Source organism: Lepidochelys olivacea (assembly GCF_965140295.1).
Source record: "Lepidochelys olivacea isolate rLepOli2 genome assembly, chromosome: 8".
NCBI lineage: Eukaryota > Metazoa > Chordata > Testudines > Cheloniidae > Lepidochelys > Lepidochelys olivacea.
In genome coordinates, this window is record NC_140418.1 from 46,089,259 (window position 1) to 46,111,310 (window position 22,052).

The following is a 22,052-nucleotide window of genomic DNA, read 5'->3' on the forward strand; positions in this document are numbered from 1 at the left end:
GATAGGCTCTTTAAGAGCACAAGCAAAGGAAAAGAATGTAGATCTCTTCCTGGAAGGAGACCAGGAATAGAAAAGTATATGAGACAAGCATTCTATGAGATCAAGGACATCCATATGAGGGCTATGGTAGCTGCTGAAATACCAGGGCAATTTGGCATTAAAAGCAGACAAAGTCAGTTTTAAGGAGAGTAACTCTCCACATCTGGACACCAGAGTCTAGAACAGTGGTTCTCAAACTTCATTGCACCATGACCCTCTTCTGACAACAAAAATTACTACATGACCCCAGGAAGGGGGACCAAAGCCCAAGCCTGCCCAAGCCCCGCTGCCCTGGGCAGGGAGGCCAAAGCAGCTCCAGGGCTTCTGCCCTGGGTGGGGGGCATGTAACATTAGTCCCCCTGCCCAGGGCTGAAGACCTCAGGAATCAGCTTCAGTCCTGGGCGGTGGGGCTTGGGCTTTGGTTTCAGCCATGGGCACTGGTGCTCAGGCTTTGGCTCTGTCTCTAGGCCCCAGCAAGTCTAACACCAGCCTTGACGACCCCATTTTTGAGAACCCCTGCAAGAAGGGCAGCTTCTTTCACCCAACTGACCAACTGCTAGGCAAACAGATTTCCCTCAAGGCAGCTGACCTCCACAGCAAGGCTTCTCTTTACGTAGAGAAATGGGGGATTGGATTCGTCCCACATATCCATATTCTGAGGGATGAGGATAAGCCACCACCAATATATTGTCTCTCCTGAAGAAACATGGAGCTCTCGGTCTAGCAGCTTCTGAAAGCTAAAAGCATCCTCCTCACAGTTCTAACACATTTGTGTGAATTATATGCTCTAGAGAAGACCATTTCATTCTAGGAACATTCTAGATCATTCTGCACCCTAAACTATCCAAAGACTGCCATCTGTGGTCATTATAAACCAATGTGTGGGGTCTAATAGATACTTCTAAAAAAGTATTGGAGCAGAGCTTTGGCAAAAGCAATAGGAGACCAGACCCTGGACAGCACACCATTGCTTGGACCAAAACACAAGGACCTGTCCTGTGAAAAAGACAATGCCCCATCTCTTTTGAGCAGACCAGAACCACAGAAGAATAGGAAGAAAGGGCCAAATGCACAGGTGATAAAGGAGGAACTGGAACAGTTAGTAACCAACCCTCCATCCATACCAAGACTTCCTCACGACACTACAGAACTCAACAAGTACACACCAATGAAGGAAATTAAAACAATAGACCCAGTGCAAAGGCACTGACACACCTGAAAGCTCAGCTCCCAAGGGTCCCTGGCACAGAAAACATTCCTGATACTCAGAGCTGTCCTGGCCCTGGGTCAGATATTCTCATGGTACCATTTGTGCCTCGTCTTTCTAGGCTCTGAAGAGCCATCACTACATCTGGGAGCAGAAGTCTTGAAGAGACAAAGGTTTCTGTAATGGACGAACAGGGGTAGCAATACAAAACCACCAAGTTTCAATCTATGCGGCAGTCAGAAAGAACTGTCCCTGTGCTCCAACAAGTAGGTTGTACACACAGCCCAATGGACATTTACCCAGAGAATCCTGGGCTTGTGCGCTGAAGTGCACACATCATCCAGTGTAGGGACCAGTGCAGGCAATGCTCAAAGAAGCCTGTAATAATGGTGGCCACCATAATACATATCAAAATATTCACCACTAAATATAAAGTCTCACTCACAGTACAATGAGACCACAGCTTCCAAAGATAGGACACAAAAGCATTGTTCAGCATGCATTCATAATGTAGTAAGGGGACCCTATTCTCTCATTTTCATTACGAATAATGGTAACCAAAGCTAAGTAAAGAATAGGTTGTCTCATTCTGCTGACTACAGAACAAAGGCTGTGCATGTCCATTTGATACAACTTTTAAGCAATGCTTGAAAAAGGCAACGCACTTCACTTAAACCATGAGCTGTTGACTTGGCTTGAGAGTAATGCGTTTGACCTTATCTATAGTCTCTCAAGAGTCCATATGCTATACATGCAATGAATATTAAATCTCTCTTGTGGCCAGCACAGAGCATTTGATGGGTCTCCGGATATTTACAAGATGTTATTGTTTTGGAGAAGCTGGCGTAGTATAGAATATATTTACAAATGCAGCACACTTTGTTTGCAACTATAGTTCAAAACCAGCTGGGCAGCCCTAATACGAGCCTCATAAATCAGAACAATTCTAGCAGAACTTTCCTTTCAATTACAAGATCACCCATGACATCCAGATTTTTACTTCTCCTGACAAACCACCACCAGATATTGCTGACATCATCAGACTTGGTCAAGAGAAAGTGCCAGCTGCTTAAGGGCTCATGTCACTCACAATGTTTAATGAAAGGCTTTTTCTTCATACGTGGGGCTGTAAGAGAATACAGGATTTATACAACTATGGGAGTACTAGAGGCATAAGATGTGATATACGAGCAATACTTGAACTAACCTCTGTTCCCACCATAAAACTATCAATCTGACTAAACAGCAAGACCACAGTGGATCACTACAATATATCCAGGTAATTGCCAAGACTGCTTTAAAGATGAAGCATAGAAAAACCCACTTAAAAGTAAATCTTCCACTGGCTATATCTTTTCATTATTGAAGTATTTCATTTTAAAACACCTAGCCCACTGCCTTTCAAGCCAACACACAAGATCCATCCCACCCCACACAAACGCCAGACCATCCTATACCAATGGCTAGGACACCCCGCAGTGGCCATATCCTCCTGTGCCCTTCCACAATATGTCCCCAGTTCCCAAAGTTTGCAAGCAGCTCTAGTGTGCAACAACACCTGAGCTGCCAAACCCTCAACCTCTTTTGCCATCTGCCCCTAGTCCAATACCATCCCTAGCCCTTAGCACCATCTACCAACCCTTCACACCTGAGAAGCCCCCCGACTTCACAACTCAGTAGGAGTTGCTAATACCCTCTTACACTCACACATGTAGTCTCCTTCCCCCTGATAATATTAAGAAAGGTTTCCCTCACCTGTGACCCAGCTGGCAAGGCACTTACAAGAATATCCTGATACTAGCATGTACATTCTGTTTCACCAAAGAATCCCATGTGAGGTCTTAAATGAAAGCCAGGGTCACAATGGCCATTAATGTCATTGCTGAAATGTATGAACAGATACTGTGTAATGAATTTTCTATGAAAATATGTTCTTGATTCTGTGTTACAGCAGAAGTAGAGAAACATGTTTCCTGTCAAATAAAAGATGTTTATTTGCCGGTCTCTCTGTTGGCATGTAAATTAAGTGTTGTAAGCTAAGACAATGGAGGCACATTTGCATACAGTCAGAGAGCTATGAAGTCAACCAGGAAGAGCACACAATGAGGGAAGAGAGCCTTATCTTGCAATAGACTTGAAACGTTGGCTGGACTATGTACATGGGGAACAAAGACATCCCACCATTCTGCACCTAGGAAGAAAACTGGCAGCATGTTTACATTCACGAAAACAGAATCTCAACCAACCTGGGTTTCAAATGTTGCAAAGGACTCTGGGGTAAGAAACTACTTTAGACAGAAGATTAGCCTGTTAAATTAAGTTTAGCCTCTAGAAAGCATGTTCTGATTTTGTTTTATATCTAACCTGTTTTCTATCTAACCAGTTATCCTTACTGACTGTCTCTTGAATCTTTGACAATCAACTTATTGTAGTTTTCCCTGTAAATATATCTCAATGCTGTGGTATTAAGCTAGGTGATGATCCTGAGTTGAATCATACAAGCTGGTGTGCATGCTATTCCCTTGGGGACAGCAGATGTGGTATTTCTGTGAGTGTTCAGTGGATAAAGGACGGGACTGGACACTACAGGGGATACTTTGAAGGGGGTCAGGACTGGGATGCACCTACTGTTAAACTGCAAGACAAAGTAAGGGCTTGCAGACTGCTTGAGTGGCTAACAGACTGGTGGTGTAAAGGAAACTAACACCCAGATAAACACAAGCAAGCCTCCGAGGGGCTGTGGGGGGTAACAAGAGGACTCCCAGTCCTGGGTATCCCAAGAACTATGGCACCATCCCATTGTAGTTTTTTGTTTTTTTTTAAAGTGTATTCCACTTTAATAGAAAAGAAGCCAGGAAAGATTCTAGGATTACAGGTTGGAGAGTCTCTTCATGGTACTAGGGAAACTGTTGTACTAGTCTATCTTTAATTATATTTTCCAACAGTCAGGTAAGTATAAACTGGATAACATCAGTCCTGCACTGCTCCTGTCAGAGAAAATGGTGCTTCTCTAACCTGCTACAGCTGTGGGTTCTTTATTTTTTAAATTGGGGAAATGGATAAAGGTGACCCAGGGGATCCAATTTACTTCAAGTTTCTTAAAAAAGAAAAAAAAAGCGAAAAAGGAGCAAAGTTTTATTGTATAACAATGAACAATTATCAATAGGCTAGCATTTCCCAAAAGGCAGGGGCATGCCCCACTCAAGGAATATGAAGGATTGGCTAGGGGGCACAGGTAGATTCCTCAATTTTTCTCTAAAGCATGCTGGGCTGGCCTCCACCCAAGCATCCTGCACATGGCCCATTTCCTCCACCTCTTTTCAGCTACCAGATACTGTATCTAGTTGTCCTATAGCACAAGTGGTAGAAGTCTGCTACAAAGCTGAACATTTGTGGCTCAAACCCTGCTGAGGATTATGGTAGGGATGATACAATTGCACAATCTTATTTGTTTACATTTTCCTTTCTGTAAATTGGGGATAATAAAATCACCCAATACCCCAATGGTGTTGTGCAGATAAACTCATCAACGTTTATGAAGCACACCACTGAGGAACTTAATTTTGCACTCAGCACAGACTACACAATGAACAAGAGAGATAAAAAAATATTTGAACAACCCCCCATTCACTGAATGAAGCAGGGATCCTGTGGAAAGGTAGTATCTGATCAAGTAATTCAAGACTCTGTAATAATGCATTCACACAAGCAAACTAAATTAAGGTTGCATCAACTTTAATTCTAGCATTTCTTAACTTCTGAGTGCTTGCCTTTGCCACCTGAACATTCTTAACGTAGTTTTTGTTTTTATTTACCATATTTTAGCAATTTATAGCTTAAGTCAAGAGCAAGCTAGTGAAGTTTACTGAACACACTGTGTTTGGCTATTAAAAACCAGTGGGATTATGAGAAATTCCAGATGATTTTAAACACAGTGGGAGATTGGACAGCACAATGGCAGATGAAAGTCCATTTAGATAAGCGTAAGTTAACGAATGCTGACAAATACGGTCAGTTTTGCATACACAATACTGTGTCCAAGCTAAAGTATAATTTTTGGTCAGATAATTTTTTTGATTCAGGAAATTCTATTACTGCCAACTTTGCCCTTCTCCAGAAATTTCCAGAACTCATGACATGGAAAAGTTACCAGAGAAAACAGGCTGTTTGCAAACACCACTGACTGCCCTGGAGAGCAAAACTGAAGTCCCTGTATGTCCATTTTAGTTATATTTTATTTTGTTAAACCTAATTTTATGGGTTACTAAGAAAAAACATATCTAATCTAACATTTAAAGATAATTCTTTTTCTCTAAAATAACTAATACATATTACTTTTTTTTCCTACTTTTCACATTTAGCCATTAAAAGCAACCACTAGCTACTTGGAAATATGTCATGCTCTTAAGTTTATCCAAAATTATTACAGACTATGGCCCAGATGGGACCATGAGCTCAATGGGACCATGCACGTGTGTGTTTGCAGTGTTGGGACCTTTCTTCCCCATGGCAAACTCTGCTTTGAATAGTCTGTTTCCAACTCAAAAGACTGGTGTAAACCCTCACACTGACAGGCTTATAACACTTAAAAAAAAAATTCAAGTAAAAATACTTTGATGCTGAACTATATAAGAGGGATATACATCAGGTAAATTACCTGTTTTGGCAGTGACAAGCTGTAGAACCAATGGTCGCCTTGTTACAATTCCAGATCCTCGAGGAAGGAAATCCCTACAAGAAAAATCAGAATGTAAATAAGGGGAATAGGATCACAACTGAGGAAGTCGGACAATGGAATTTTTACCAATATGGATCATTCTTTTTACAAAAAACAAAAACAAAAAAAAAGATGTTTCACCATTGTTACATCCACAGCAGGCACACACAGAGAAGTTAGATTAAAAATTAAATACTCTTTCTGGAATGTTGCAACATAACATTGACTTTATTTCTTAGAATCAAGAACCCCAACACAAGAGAGCCAAAACCAGACAGACATAGAGCAGACAGCTTCCTACGGCAGAGCAGCACAGCTCACCCCCACCTTGCTCTAGGCTGGCTCTTTGCAGACTGACTGCTTCATGCCCCAATCACATACTTCCCTAGAGAGCCCAATAGCCTGCAAGCAGGACCATGAAGCCCCTTAAAAATCTGATAGGGATAGCTTGTAATTTGAACACAGTTTTCAGTATACCACAACTTTCACTTTAAAAAAAAAAAACCTACCCCTTAATGAACAGAAAGATTGGGCATCTTTAAACCTTCTCAATTGCAGCTGAGACATTCGAGGAGGAAGTGCCCATTAAAGTGCCAGACACATTGGCACTCTCAAGGTTCAGCTGGCACAATGAATTTTCAACTCAGCAAGAGGAGTCCCTCTTAAGAAGGGAAAAGAATGGCACCACAGAAGTTCTTTTGCCTTAAACTGGCAGGAGCAGCCTTACTGTGCCAAGTCCATCTCATGTGATATCCTCTTGATGGAAACGTTTGTTGGTACATGTGCAACAATATACGGAGTAAAAAGAAAAGGAGTTCTTGTGGCCCCTTAGAGACTAACAAATTTACTTGAGCATAAGCTTTTGTGAGCTACAGCATGCATCCGATGAAGTGAGCTGTAGCACACAAAAGATTATGCTCAAACAAATTTGTTAGTCTCTAAGGTGCCACAAGTACTCCTTTTCTTTTTGCGTACACAGACCAACACGGCTGCTGCTCTGAAACCTGTCAATATACATAGTACCGATTCCTTACAAGTTAGAGTCCCTCCTGTGGCTTATTGTAGCAATACTATGCTCACAACTGAGACAGCATTCACTTTACATCCCTGCAGTTAGGATCTCTGGGAAATGCTGATCTGAAGTGTCACTTTGGCATCGGAGTTAGAATCCACCGAAACGAATGGGGTAGGTCACATCTCAGTGTTATTGTTTCAGGCTCTCTGCAAACACAGCCCAACATTGTTGTATCATTTACACTTGAGACACATTCTGAAGGTTTTTTCCCCTTATCTGATAGCATTTACTTGTTGTGATAGGCCCTAACTTTTTTTTTTTTTAATTAAAGTTGTGACTTTTAAGAACAATTAAACAGCCTGTTGGCAGCTCCATTACACCTCTCTGGCTAGTCCCTCACACTCCACCTCTGGGAAATGCTTACATAAACAAAGATAATATCCATCTCTAGTTAAAATGCAAGTACTGGAGACCCATCTTCATGTGTATGCCTATTAGAATAGGCTGTGCAAATGAATGTCTGCACACTCAAATAAAAAGACACCACAGTCAAAAAACACCAGTTCATTGGATTCCCTAGCCAAATGTATACCCTGCAGGCAAAAGCAGAGTCAATTAGATGTTTAATTTTCCCTTAATTTAATAAAAAACAGGGTAATTCAATACAAATGCAGCCATAGGCGCTGACTCCATGGGTGCTCTGGGGCTGGAGCACCCAAGGAAAAAAATTAGTGGGTGATCTGCACCCACCGGCAGCCATGCTCCCCTCAACCCCCCTGCCCCACCTCCTCCTCCCATGAGCGCCCCACATCCCTGCTCCTCCGCCTACCTCCCAGTGCTTCCTGCCCAGCTGCCGCCAAACAGCTGTTTGGCAGCTTTAGCACACTCCGGGAGGGAGGGTGAGGAGCGGGAACGTGGGGCACTCAAGGGAGGAAGTGGAAAGAGGCAGGGCTGGGGTGGGGATTTGGGGAAGGAGTTGGAATGGGGGCGTGACAGGGGTGGGAAGAGGTGGGCTGGGGTGGGGCCTCATGGAAGGGGTGGAGTGGGGCGGGACCTGGGAGCAAAGAGGGGTCGAGCACCCACAGGAAAGAGGGGAAGTCGGTGCCTATGAAGGCAGCACATTAATACATAGATATCACTGATCTTTTAAAAGCTGCAGTGATTAGTTATATAATACCTTAGACAATAACTGTTTACAAAAATCAGTGTAGCTCAAAAGCTTGTCTCAAGGTGACAGAAACTGATCTAAGTAAATATGTTCTAGTGCAGTGGTTCTCAGCCAGGGGTCCGGGGCCCCCGGGAGGCTGTGAGCTGGTCTCAGGGGGTCCACCAAGCATGGCGGGTGTTAGACTCGCTAGGACCCAGGGCAGAAAGCTGAAGCCCCACCATGCAGGACTGCAGCCTAGGGCCCTGAGTTCTAGTAACTAGGGCTGAAGCTTGAGCAACTTAGTTTTGCGGTGCCCCTTGTGGCGTGGGCCCCAGGGCAACTGCCCTGCTTCCTACCCCTTAATGCCAGCCATAGCTTTTATATGCAGAAAAGCAGTTGTTGTGGCACAGATGGGCTGTGGAGTTTTTAAAGCATGTTGGAGGGGCCTCAGAAAGAAAAAGGTTGAGAACCCCTGTTCTAATTGGCTCAAAGACCTTGTGCTTTGTAAGACTAATATCCAGTTTCATATCCATCAGAAAATAGCATCTTTATGTGCCTTTTTTTCCTCTGCTTCTCAAAAGAGGTGCTACAAAAAGGAAATTGGATTTCCAGATAAAGTTCTGTATGTGTCTAACTTGTGACATACTTTCTCTCACTTTTGGGGAAGGTCAATAGCAAGGTATCGTATTCAGATTTCTGTGAAAGAATGTGCGACACTTTGGGATAAAGTCTGCAAAAGTCCAAAATCTAAAAGGAAGATGCAGTACAGCTCTTTCCACAGAGAGGTTTACTAATTTCGACACCCATCTGGTTGAATTGTTACTAAGAAATGGTCCCTTTACAGAGAAGAAATACCACAGGATTGAATCAAAATTCAACAGGTTCCTCTGGTAGAGCGTAAAGAAGGCTAGTGCCATCTAGAAACGGAGGACATCAATAGATTTGAAGATAGTGATTCCCTGAAACTTTTGATCAGTATGTGAAGCTATGCTGTAGTTTGGCATAACTAAAAGAATGGGGTAGAGAAGACATCTGACCACTTAGAGTAGAAGTAGCTAGGCCTGGTTGAAGGCCATCCTAAAGAAAATGCACTAAGAACTTTATTCTTTGGTAATTGTTTGTTGTAGTCTTCTCCTCTCTCATCATTTGCAGATATAGCATTTTCACATAGTATTATCACTCCACGTATCAGAAAAACAGGATTTAACATCATCTCGCAGAACAAAGAGAAAATACAATCTCAAAGCAATAGGAGGGGAGAGGACTACAAACCAAAAGAATTACCTCTATCATCCTCTGTACAGCGTGTAGGCAGTGTACATAGCAAGCACTGGTATCCCAGAGAGGATACCTACAGGGGAGCTTGGAACACCAACCAGACAAACAGATTCTAAGGACAGAAAGGACCATTGTGATTATCTGGTCTGACCTCCTGTATAGCACAGGCTATAGGTAGAAATAGCAGGCTATTGAGTCTGGGTCTCCCGAGTCCCAGGCTAGCCCCTAACCACTGGACCTCTCCATACAGCGAAAGATCAGCATAGCTCCCCAGAATATGCCAAAAATTAGGTGGCAACAATGTAAAACAGATAACACACCTCAGCCCAGACCTATATGCTGTGGTAAAGTGGACCCACTGTGATGTAGCAGAATTGAAAGTTATCCTCACAACCACAAGAAAGACACTTTACAAGTTTAGGATTTAAGCTTCTTGGCTTCATAATAGGACAACAGAATATAATGCTAATGTCTTTCCCCTACTGCAGCCTTCAAAACAAGGAGTTCTTTGGACTTCCAAATGTTGTGTGAATGAAAGAGATACAACTTCCGAGCTTTTTTTACATCAAGGGAAAGGAATTTTCTTTGTTGCTAAGTAAACAATTCTCAGTAAAATAATGAGTATATTCATGTGACATTCTGAATTAAACTTTAGGAACAAAAATTCTAAGGGAAGACAAATTCACCACCTGACAAGGAAAAAACGATAAAGAGGATGGTGGGGAGATAGATGCTCAGGGACTTCTGTTCTTGCCATGCTCTTGTAGCAGATATAGATTAACTACAGCACTTACTTCTGAGTAGGGAAGGGTGACCAGATGTCTCAATTTTAAAGGGACAGTCCTGATATTTGGGGCTTTTTATTATATAGGCACCTATTACCTCCCAACCACATCCTGATTTTTCACATTTGCTATCTGGTAACCCTACTTCTGAGCAAGATACTCTCCAGATGTGCTCATAAGAAGATCATTTAATGTGCTGCCAGTGGGGCTGAGGTTAGTTTAAATAAGGTATTTTACACAGTGCCACCTAGTGGCGGAACAATATAATATGATTTAGCATTCCATTAGATCTTCCCCTTTAGGATCTACATTCCTACCATTCACAAAACTTAGCCTGATGGTGTATCTTTGAAGTTCAGTATGTATCAGTCAGCTAAGTGTTTCTGAATCATACTGGTTTTCTAATTACACAACCCAAACACGTAACAACTCGGTCATCTTTTCCAATTTAACTAATAATTCCCCATAAGGCGTTTGATACCGTGCCACATGCGGAATTATTAGTTAAATTGGAAAAGATGGGGATAATTATGAAAATTGAAAGGTGGATAAGGAATTGGTTAAAGGGGAGACTACAATGGGTCCTACTGAAAGGTGAACTGTCAGGCTGGAGGGAGGTTACCAGTGGAGTTCCTCAAGGATCAGTTTTGGGACCAATCTTTTTATTACTGACCTCAGCACAAAAAGTGGGAGTGTGCTAATAAAGTTTGTGGATGATACAAAGCTGGGAGGCATTGCCAATTTAGAGAAGGACCAGGATATCATACAGGAGGATCTGGATGACCTTGTGAACTGGAGTAATAGTAATAGGATGAAATTTAATAGTGAGAAGCGTAACGTTATGCATTTAGGGATTAATAACAAGAATTTTAGTTATAAGCTGGGGACGCATCAATTAGAAGTAACGGAGGAGGAGAAGGACCTTGGAGTATTGGTTGATCATAGGATGACTATGAGCCGTCAACGTGATATGGCCGTGAGAAAAGCTAATGTGGTCTTGGGATGCATCAGGCGAGGTATTTCCAGTAGAGATAAGGAGGTTTTACTACTGTTATACAAGGCACTGGTGAGACCTCACCTGGAATACTGTGTGCAGTTCTGGTCTCCCATGTTTAAGAAGGATGAATTCAAACTAGAACAGGTACAGAGAAGGGCTACTAGGATGATCCGAGGAATGGAAAACTTGTCTTATGAAAGGAGACTCAAGGAGCTTGGCTTGTTTAGCCTAACTAAAAGAAGGTTGAGGGGAGACATGATTGCTCTCTATAAATATATCAGAGGAATAAATACCGGAGAGGGAGAGGAATTATTTAAGCTCCGTACCAATGTGGACACAAGAACAAATGGACATAAACTGGTCATTGGGAAGTTTAGACTTGAAATTAGACAAAGGTTCTAACCAACAGAGGAGTGAAGTTTTGGAAGGGAAACAGTGGGGGCAAAACATCTATCTGGCTTTAAGATTAAAGTCGATAAGTTTATGGAGGAGATGGTATGATGGGATAACATGATTTTGGTGATTAATTGATCTTTAAATATTCATAGTAAATACGCCTGATGGGATGTTAGATGGGGTGGGATCTGAGTTACTACAGAAAATTCTTTCCTGGGTATCTGGCTGGTAAATCTTGCCCATATGCTCAGGGTTTAGCTGATCGCCATATTTGGGGTCGGGAAGGAATTTTCCTCCAGGGCAGATTGCAAGAGGCCCTGGAGGTTTATCGCCTTCCTCTGTAGCATGGGTCACGGGTCACTTGCTGGAGGATTCTCTGCTCCTTGAAGTCTTTAAACCACGATTTGAGGACTTCAATAGCTCAGACATAGGTGAGAGGTTTTTCGCAGGAGTAGGTGGGTGAGATTCTGTGGCCTGCGTTGTGCAGGAGGTCGGACTAGAAGATCATAATGGTCCCTTCTGACCTTAGTATCTATGAATCTAGCTGTCCACTAGTTGCAATAACAGGCTGTGGTCAATTTGGAGTCATCTTCTACATCTGCCGGATGTGGAGTTTGTGGAGTCAGTGCTTGATTGTCTGAAACAAAGGTCAATTCCCTGACTGCTTTGGTGCAGCAAACAGCTACAAATTTCCATATTTTGTGCATTTATTACATCATGTACTCTGGCAGAACATGCATCATCTCACAGGATATTACTTTTTCCACGCCTTGTGCATGTAGGCTGGAATTTGTTCCTCATAGCCTGAGAGTTCTCTCTCCTTGCCTCAGGGGTTTTGTGATAATAGATGTTCACACTCAAGTGTCTGTTTACAACTTCTTCTGTGCTTGGCTCACTACAGAAGTGGGAAACTTAACAGTCTTCACAGAGAGGATGAGGAACCAGTGTTTCTTCCCTGAACAGACTGTGAATTATAGATTGCAGAAACATGCACATGCAAGGATTTCACCTTGGAAGCCCTTCTTGAAGCAGAAGTTAGACATTTACACAGTACTCTAGCCTCCAACTGAGAAAGGTGCTGCTCTTAAGGAAACGTTTAGCATCCAATGCCTCTTCCAAGAGCTGCAGCCATAACCCTAGTAGTTCTCAACTTTTTATACTGGTGACCCCCTTCACATACCAAGCCTCTGAGTGCGACCCCCCTTATAAATGAAAAACACTTAATATATTTAACACCATTATAAATGCTGGAGGCAAAGTGGGATTTGGGGTGGAGGCTGACAGCTCGTGACCCCCCTGTAATAACCTCGCGACCCCCTCAGGGGTCCCAACCCCCAGTTTGAGAATCCCTGCTCTAGAAAGCATGATCTGCAACTCCCGAGCGGAAATCCTGGCCTTATGGATGTCAAATATAAAGGGAAGGGTAAACCCTTTTAAAATCCCTCCTGGCGATTTTTCACCTGTATAGGGTTAAGAAGCTAGGATAACCACGCTGGCACCTGACCAAAATGACCAATGAGGAGACAAGATACTTTCAAAAGCTGGGGGGAGGGAGAAACAAAGCCTCTCTCTCTGCTTGTGTGATGCTTTTGCTGGGGACAGAACAGGAATGGAGTCTTAGAACTTCGTAAGTAATCTAGCTAGATATGCATTAGATTCTGATTTCTTTAAATGGCTGACAAAATAAGCTGTGCTGAATGGAATGGATATTCCTGTTTGTGTGTCTTTTTTGTAACTTAAGGTTTTGCCTAGAGGGATTCTCTATGTTTTGAATCTAATTACCCTGTAAGGTATTTACCATCCTGTTTTTACAGAGGTGATTCTTTTTACTTTTTCTTCTATTAAAATTCTTCTAAGAAACTAAATGCTTTTTCATTGTTCTTAAGATCCAAGGGTTTGGGTCTGTGGTCACCTATGCAAATTGGTGAGGATTTTTATCAAACCTTCCCCAGGAAAGGGGGGATAACGTTTGGAAGGATTTTTTTTTGGGGGGGGGGGGAGAAGACATTTCCAAACGGACTCTTTCCTAATAATATAATACCAGTTAGACGTTTGGTGGTGGCAGCGAAAGTCCAAGGGCAAAAGGTAAAATAGTTTGTACCTTGGGGAAGTTTTAACCTAAGCTAGTAAAAGCAAGCTTAGGAGGTTTTCATGTAGGTCCCCACATCTGTACTCTAGAGTTCAGAGTGGGGAAGGAACCTTGACAATGGAACCCAATGGGAGTTTTGCCACGGACTTCAACTGGTACCAGATTTTCACCCCAGGTGTTTTAGTGTAATCCACACACCTCCTGGGTGTGGTGTTCTGTCCCATCTAGTGGGCCTGAGACCACTTAGAGAGAGGTTAATAAGTCTGCTACAGCCTTAGCTAATGACCATGTGGCTTTTAGCCCATGCAGTAGAGGCTCATGCATTAAGCTTCAGAGGTCCCAGGTTCAGTCCCACCCGCAGATGACCGGGGTTTGTCGGCATTATATTAGTAATAACTAAGTAATAGGTTCCATGCCAAAATCATTTTAAAGTAATTTTCTCCATTTTTTGTTTAGTTCTTTAGGTACCCATCCAGAAAGGACTAACCCCAAATCCACAGTATGGTCTATAACAGTTTCATTTTTAAGATCATATCCATATGCTCTAGAGCCCAAATGCAGTAAAAACAAATGTGTACAAAGAAGCATTTGCAAGACTACTGATAACCCAAATAAATTCTCACACACTCTGCTAACCTTCTCCCCTTCCTGATACGGGGAGGAAAGATTTGGCTTTGCAGCAGGCCTTGTAGACAGGGAATCTTGGGTTCTGGATGACCAAGAGGAGAAACAAATTCCAAAAATTAGGGCCCCCCACAGAAAACAAGCTGCCAGCAGTCCCCTTGTGGTTAAACCTAGAGACTGTCAAAGCAATCACGTCAGCTATCTCAGTTGTTTTGCGTACTCTAAACAAATCTCATGTAATTTATTTGGGAAGCTCCACCAGTGGTTGTAATGAAGGGGCTGCAGTGTGGGCAGAACACTCAGGTATTTTTACAACCGTGGCATCTAATCTAGGAGGTGAATTCCAGCTATGACGTTTGCTCATATCGAAGCAACTAGGGAGAGAAGAGTTCTCTCAAATAGTCAGGGTCTAGAACATTTAAAGAGCGAGTTGGCATCTGGCAACTACAGGCCAGTCAGCCTCACCTCAGTCCCTGGAAAAATCATGGAGCAGGTCCTCAAGGAATCAATCCTGAAGCACTTACATGAGAGGAAAGTGATCAGGAACAGTCAGCATGGATTCACCAAGGGAAGGTCATGCCTGACTAATCTAATCGCCTTCTATGATGAGATTACTGGTTCTGTGGATGAAGGGAAAGCAGTGGATGTATTGTTTCTTGACTTTAGCAAAACTTTTGACATGGTCTCCCACAGTATTCTTGTCAGCAAGTTAAAGAAGTATAGGCTGGATGAATGCACTATAAGGTGGGTAGAAAGTTGGCTAGATTGTCGGGCTCAACGGGTAGTGATCAATGGCTCCATGTCTAGTTGGCAGCCGGTATCAAGTGGAGTGCCCCAAGGGTCAGTCTTGGGGCTGGTTTTGTTCAATATCTTCATAAATGATCTGGAGGATGGTGTGGATTGCACTCTCAGCAAATTTGCGGATGACACTAAACTAGGAGGAGTGGTAGATATGGTGGCAGGGATAGGATACAGAGGGACCTAGACAAATTGGAGGATTGGGCCAAAAGAAATCTGATGAGGTTCAACAAGGACAAGTGCAGAGTTCTGAGATAAAGTGCTTTGGAGTATGACAGAACAATCTTCTTAAAGGCACACTGCCTCCCCCATTACTGAATACATCAGTGTCTCACCAAATTTCAGTGACATGCAGGCACCCAAGTCTCCAACAGCATCATCTAAATAATGCATAAGCCACAACATGCAGTCATCCATTAGAATATAATCAGCTATTTTCAGAGCTAAATATTTTCAGGGCCAAAAAACTCTTTACCCAAAGAGCTATGCAAGTATTTACATTTTACTGCATAAGCTAGTGGTTATTGTACTTTCCCTCTGTGTCTAACTATTAACTCTAAACTTCCAATATTAGCTATCTGGCCAAGAACACATTTTAAAAATGGAAAATTTTAGCAAAGGTTGTTTTACTAGATGCAGATACATATAAGCAGAAGACATCTGACAGATTCAGACTGTGTGTAATTCCTGTGTAAAAATCCAAGTTACAAAAGAACAATGAAACCTCCGGAAGATCTAAAGCAATATTTAAATAGCCATATTCACAACATGTTGCCATTTATCGTTAGAGGACTGCTGGAGGTTAAATCTTTACCTCAACAGGCTTTTCTTCTTACCAGATGTCACAAGGGAGGTTTACCTGTTTTGCCTGTAGCCGCTTTAGAATCTGTCTCTGGCTGACTGATGTTCAATCAATAAAGGACATCCAGGGAACCTGGGACTAAAAAATTACACTCACATGAGGTCTGGGTCTACTGCCAGACAAGCCCTAGTGGTCCAAAGGATAAGTGACAGTTTGAAACAGACAATATATTACAAGTAACCAGGACTTGAAATCTCAGCTTTATAATTGCATTGAACATTTTTCTAGTGCTGGTAACTTGAGATATCTAACCTTGTAAAACAAAATTTAAATCACACCATTCTGATTAATATTCTGCTTTTTTTCACTTCAGTTCCAACATGTTTTGTTTTGTTTTTTTGCAGGGTGTCACTGTTGGAAAAAAAACCTGTGGTAGCTAGAAAGCAATGTTTGATCTTCTCTGATATCATATAAAATTTACAATATGGGATTTAAAATAACTGTTAAAAACATTTAAATCAGTGAATAAGGTCTTCCACAGTAGTAATCATGACAACAATTTTAAACCATAGGAGTCATCTAATGTATTACAATTATTTTTAAAGATTTTTAAGATCTCTCCAATCGGAAGTTTCCATGTTCAAGTGCAGCTACCACAGCTCAATTACTTCAGCAGTTTAAATGAGCCATTGTAGCTCTTCTTGGACACTGAGGAAAATAACCACTTATGACAACAGCAGAACGAGCCTCAAACACCCTTTCAGACTTCACAGTGAGAAGGAACCACACTGGAATTCTGTGGGCCACAAGCCACAGGGGATTATTTCAGACTGATTCTGCCAATGGTAATTGACACCCATGAATTATAATGAGAGAACGATACATTGAAAAAAAAAAAGACAAAATGACAGGTTTCAGAGTAGCAGCCATGTTAGTCTGTGTTCGCAAAAAGAAAAGGAGTGCTTGTGGCACCTTAGAGACTAACAAATTTATCTGAGCATAAGCTTTTATTAACTACAGCTCACTTCATCAGATGCATTCGATGAAGTGAGCTGTAGCTCACGAAAGCTTATGCTCAGATAAATGTTAGTCTCTAAGGTGCCACAAGTACTCCTTTTCTTTTGACAAGACAAAATGTATCATAGTGAAACTGTGATACATGGGGGTGGGAGGGAGTAGCTCCCTTTGACAGACACCCAGCCAGCCAGCTAGCTGTAAAATCCCTCTTGGTAGCTGTTCTCTGCTAGCTTTACCTGTAAAGGGTTAACAAGCCCATAGGTAAAAGAAAAGGAGTGGGCACCTGACCAAAAGAGCCAATGGGAAAGCTAGAACTTTTTAATTTGGGAAAGAAACTTTCCCTCTGTCTGGTTTCAGAGTAACAGCCGTGTTAGTCTGTATTCGCAAAAAGAAAAGGAGTACTTGTGGCACCTTAGAGACTAACCAATTTATTTGAGCATGAGCTTTCGTGAGCTACAGCTCACTTCATCGGATGCATATGGTGGAAAATACAGAAGATGTTTTTATACACGCAAACCATGAAAGAAATGGGTGTTTATCACTACAAAAGGTTTTCTCTCCCCCCACCCCACTCTCCTGCTGGTAATAGCTTATCTAAAGTGATCACTCTCCTTACAATGTGTATGATAATCAAGGTGGGCTATTTCCAGCACAAATCCAGTTTTTCTCCCCCACCCCCCACAAAACCCACTCTCTTGTTGGTAAGCTATTACCAACTAAAAAGCTATTTTACCTTTAAGAACACAATTGGATTTTTGGTGTCTTAAGAGGTTTGTGCGTGTTGTTGGATCAGCTGGTAGCTACACATAATTTCCTTTGTTTTCTTTCTCAGCTCTTCCCCAGAGCCGGGGTGGGGGGGGAGGCTTGAGGGTACCCCACAGGGAAGAATTCTCAAGTGCTCCTACCTGGGTTAAAAGGGGGGTTTTTTTGCATTTGGGTGGTAGCAGAGTTTACCAGCCAAGGTCAGAGAAAAGCTGTAACCTTGGGAGTGTGATACAAGCCTGGAGTGGCAAGTATTAATTTTCAGAATCCTTGCGGGCCCGCATCTTCTGCGCTCAGAGTGACAGAGTGGGGATTCAGCTTTGACAGAACACCAGTTAATGAGAACACCTTTTAAGGGGTTTTAAGGACAACAGGAGACTGAAGATTAAATAATGTATTTGCATTCATACTAGAGCAGTGATCTGAAGTATTTTCTGTAGCAAAGAAAAAGATATGGGGAAGCCCCCAGAAGTATTCACTGAAGGAGAAGTGTGGTAATGAATAGGCAATTAAAACTCAAACTTGGCCTCACAAAAAGAGTCACTAAAGTTCATTTTGCTTGTCAGTCCATATAAAGTGTCAATGGCATGCCAGTTACTACTGAATTCATGGTGGGTTTGTATGGGCACTTCTTCAAATTGAGGGAAGGAAATTCCAGAAAGTCAACTATAAAGAGCAGAAAAAATCATCTCATTTTCAAGTCAGTTGACATTTCAAGTCAGAACAAACACTAATATACAAGTCAATTAATTTCTGTCCTCTCAGAAAAAAAGAGTATTTAAATCTCCTCCAACAAACTGGTCCCCTCCTATGTAAGTGTATTTACAATTCCCTGCTTTACAAGGGATCTAGAAATATTAACTCTGGATAAACATTTCCATAAGCTCCTGAATCCTATTTTCTAAAAGCACCCTAACCATCTACGAACTTAAATCCCAAAGACTTTCAATGGGATTTAGGAGCTTCTGGAGCTAGCCAAATCTATTTCAATTTGCCTAACAGCAATAGCTGTTTTAAGTGCAAAGGTTTTTCCACCCCAAACAAAATCCCTTCACCTATGCACCAAGAAGTTATGAATTCCACACTTAAACAACACTGTGCATGGCTTTATCCCAGAGAGCTGACAAATGCTACAATGTAAGTTTAATTGCAGTACGAAGTAATTATGCCAAAAATCAACAGTTTTAACTGGATTTTCCTCCACTGTAAAAAAACGAGGAGTACTTGTGGCACCTTAGGGTATGTCTACACTACTAAATTAGGTTGAATTTATAGAAATCGTTTTTATATAGTCGATTGTGTGCGTCCTCACACAAATGCTCTAAGTGCATTAACTCGGCAGAGTGCTTCCACTGTACCGAGGCTAGCGCTGACTTCTGGAGTGTTGCACTGTGGGTAGCTATCCCACAGTTCCCGCAGTCTCCGCTGCCCATTGGAATTCTGGGTTGAGATCCCAATGACTGATGGGGCAAAAAACATTGTCGCGGGTGGTTCTGGGTACATGTCATCAGGCCCTCCCTCCCTCTGTGATAGCAACAACAGACAATCGTTTTGCACCTTTTTTCCTGAGTTACCTATGCAGACGCCATACCATGGCAAGCATGGAGCCCGCTCAGCTCACTGTCACCGTATGTCTCCTGGGTGTTGGCAGACACGGTACTGCATTGCTACACAGCAGCAGCAACCCATTGCCTTGTGGCAGCAGACGGTGCAATAGGCCTGAAAACCATCCTCATTGTGTCCGAGGTGCTCCTGGCCGCCTCGGTAAGGTCGGTCAGGAGCGCCTGGGCAGACATGGGTGCAGGGACTAAATTAGGAGTGACTCGACCAGGTCATTCTCTTTAGTCCTGCAGGCAGTCCTATTGTACCATCTTCTGCCGAGCAACCAGGAGATGTGGATGGCTTGTAGTCCTACTGCACCATCTGCTGCCAGCCAAAGATGTAAAAGATAGATAGAGTGGATCAAAACAAGAAATAGACCAGATTTGTTTTGTATTCATTTGCTCCCCCCTCCCTCCGTGAAATCAATGGCCGACAATCGTTTTGGTGAGGTCTGTCAGGGGCACCTTGAAAACTTTAATGTAGATTCAGTCCTGCCTGAAATACCGGAGGGAGGGACAGCTTAGCGCATTGAGCATTGGCCTGCTAAACCCAGGGTTTTGAGCTCAATCCTTGAGGGGACCATTCTGTGTGACAGTTGTTTTTGTTTCTCCTTGATGTAAAGCCACCCCCTTTGTTGATTTTAATTCCCTGTAGGCCAACCCTGTAAGCCACGTCGTCAGTTGCCCCTCCCTCCGTCAGAGCAACGGCAGACAATCGTTCCACACCTTTTTTCTGTGCAGACGCCATACCACGGCAAGCATGGAGCCTGCTCAGATCACTTTCACAATTAGGAGCACATTAAACAGCACGCGCATTATCCAGCAGCATATGCAGCACCAGAACATGGCAAAGCGAAACCGGGCGAGTAGGCGACATCAGCATGGTGACGAGAGTGAAGACGACATGGACATAAACTTCTCTCAAAGCACGGGCCCTGGCAATGCGGGCATCATGGTGCTAACGGGGCAGGTTCATGCCGTGGAACGCCGATTCTGGGCCCGGGGAACAAGCACAGACTGGTGGGACCGCATAGTGTTGCGGGTCTGGGACGATTCCCAGTGGCTGTGAAACTTCTGCAGGCGTAAGGGCACTTTCATGGAACTTTGTGACTTGCTTTCCCCTGCCCTGAGGCGCATGAATACCAAGATGAGAGCAGTCCTCACAGCTGAGAAGCAAGCGGCAATAACCCTGTGGAAGCTTGCAACGCCAGACAGCTACCGGTCAGTTGGGAATCAATTTGGAGTGGGCAAATCTACTGTGGGGGCTGCTGTGATGCAAGTAGCCAATGCAATCAAAGATCTGCTCATATCAAGGGTAGTGACCCTGGGAAATGTGCAGGTCATAGTGGATGGCTTTGCTGCAATGGGATTCCCTAATTATGGTGGGGCCACAGACAGAACCCATATCCCTATCTTGGCACCGGAGCACCAGGAGGGTGCGGTGCGCATCACAGAAGTTTTGAAAACCAGTTTCATGACTGGCCAGGCTACGGTGTGAAAGTTCTCTTTGTTTCTCCTTGATGAAACCCCCCGCCCCTTGGTTCACTCTACTTCCCTGTAAGCTAACCACCCTCCCCTCCTCCCTTCGATCACTGCTTTCAGAGGCAATAAAGTCATTGTTGCTTCACATTCATGCATTCTTTGTTCATTCATCACACAAATAGGGGGATGACTACTAAGGTAGCCCAGGAGGGGTGGTGGAGGAGGGAAGGAAATGCCACGCAGCACTTTAAGCACAGCACTTTAAAAGTTTACAACTTTAAAATTTATTGAATGCCAGCCTTCTTTTTATTGGGCAATCCTCTGTAGTGGAGTGGCTGGTTGGCCGGTGGCCCCCTTACCACGTTCTTGGGCGTCTGTGTGTGGAGGCTATGGAACTTGGGGAGGAGGGCGGTTGGTTACACAGGGGCTGTAGCGGCGGTCTGTGCTCCAGCTGCCTTTTCTGCAGCTCATCCATATGCTGGAGCATACTAGTTTGATCCTCCAGCAGCCTCAGCATTGAATCCTGCCTCCTCTCATCACACTGCCACCACCTTTCAGCTTCAGCCCTCTCTTCAGCCCGCCACCTCTCCTCCCGGTCATTTTGTCAGTGTGGGAGGACAGCATGAGCTCAGAGAACATTTCATCGCGAGTGCGTTTTTTTCACCTTCTAATCTTCACTAGCCTCTGGGAAGGAGAAGATCCTGTGATCCTTGAAACACATGCAGCTGGTGGAGGAAAAAAAAAAAAGGGACAGTGGTATTTAAAAAGACACATTTTATAGAACAAGGGGTACACTCTTTCACGGTAAACCTTGCTGTTAACATTACAAACACAGCACATATGCTTTTGTTCCAAGGTCACATTTTGCCTCCTCCCATCATGTGGCTAGTCCCTCCCGCCTCCCTGTGGCTAACGGCGGGGAACATTTCTGTTCAGCCACAGGCAAACAGCCCCGCAGGAAAGGGCACCTCTGAATGTCTCCTTAAGAAAAGCACCCTATTTCAACCAGGTGACCATGAATGATATCACTCTCCTGAGGATAACAGAGATACATAAAGAACGGATATTGTTTGAATGCCAGCAAACATACACTGTAATGCTTTGTTCTACAATGATTCCTGAGTATGTGCTACTGGCCTGGAGTGGTATAGTGTCCTACCATGGTGGACGGAATAAGGCTGCCCTCCCCAGAAACCTTTTGCAAAAGCTTTGGGAGTACATCCAGGAGAGCCGCAAATGCCAGGGCAAATTAATCATTAAACATGCTTGCTTTTGAACCATGTATACTATTTTAAA

General features: G+C 43.2%; 1 protein-coding gene across 16 annotated transcripts in view; it reads right to left on the reverse strand.

The window, feature by feature from the left end:
- The window catches only part of DNM3 (dynamin 3), a 304,267-nt gene that overhangs the window by 262,069 nt on the left and 20,146 nt on the right, over nt 1-22,052 (reverse strand). For all 16 annotated transcript variants that reach the window (XM_084637835.1, XM_084637834.1, XM_084637825.1 and 13 more), the window contains exon 2: nt 5,904-5,977. In XM_084637835.1, coding sequence (XP_084493961.1) covers nt 5,904-5,977 — 74 coding nt within the window. The remainder of the gene's footprint in view (nt 1-5,903; nt 5,978-22,052) is intronic.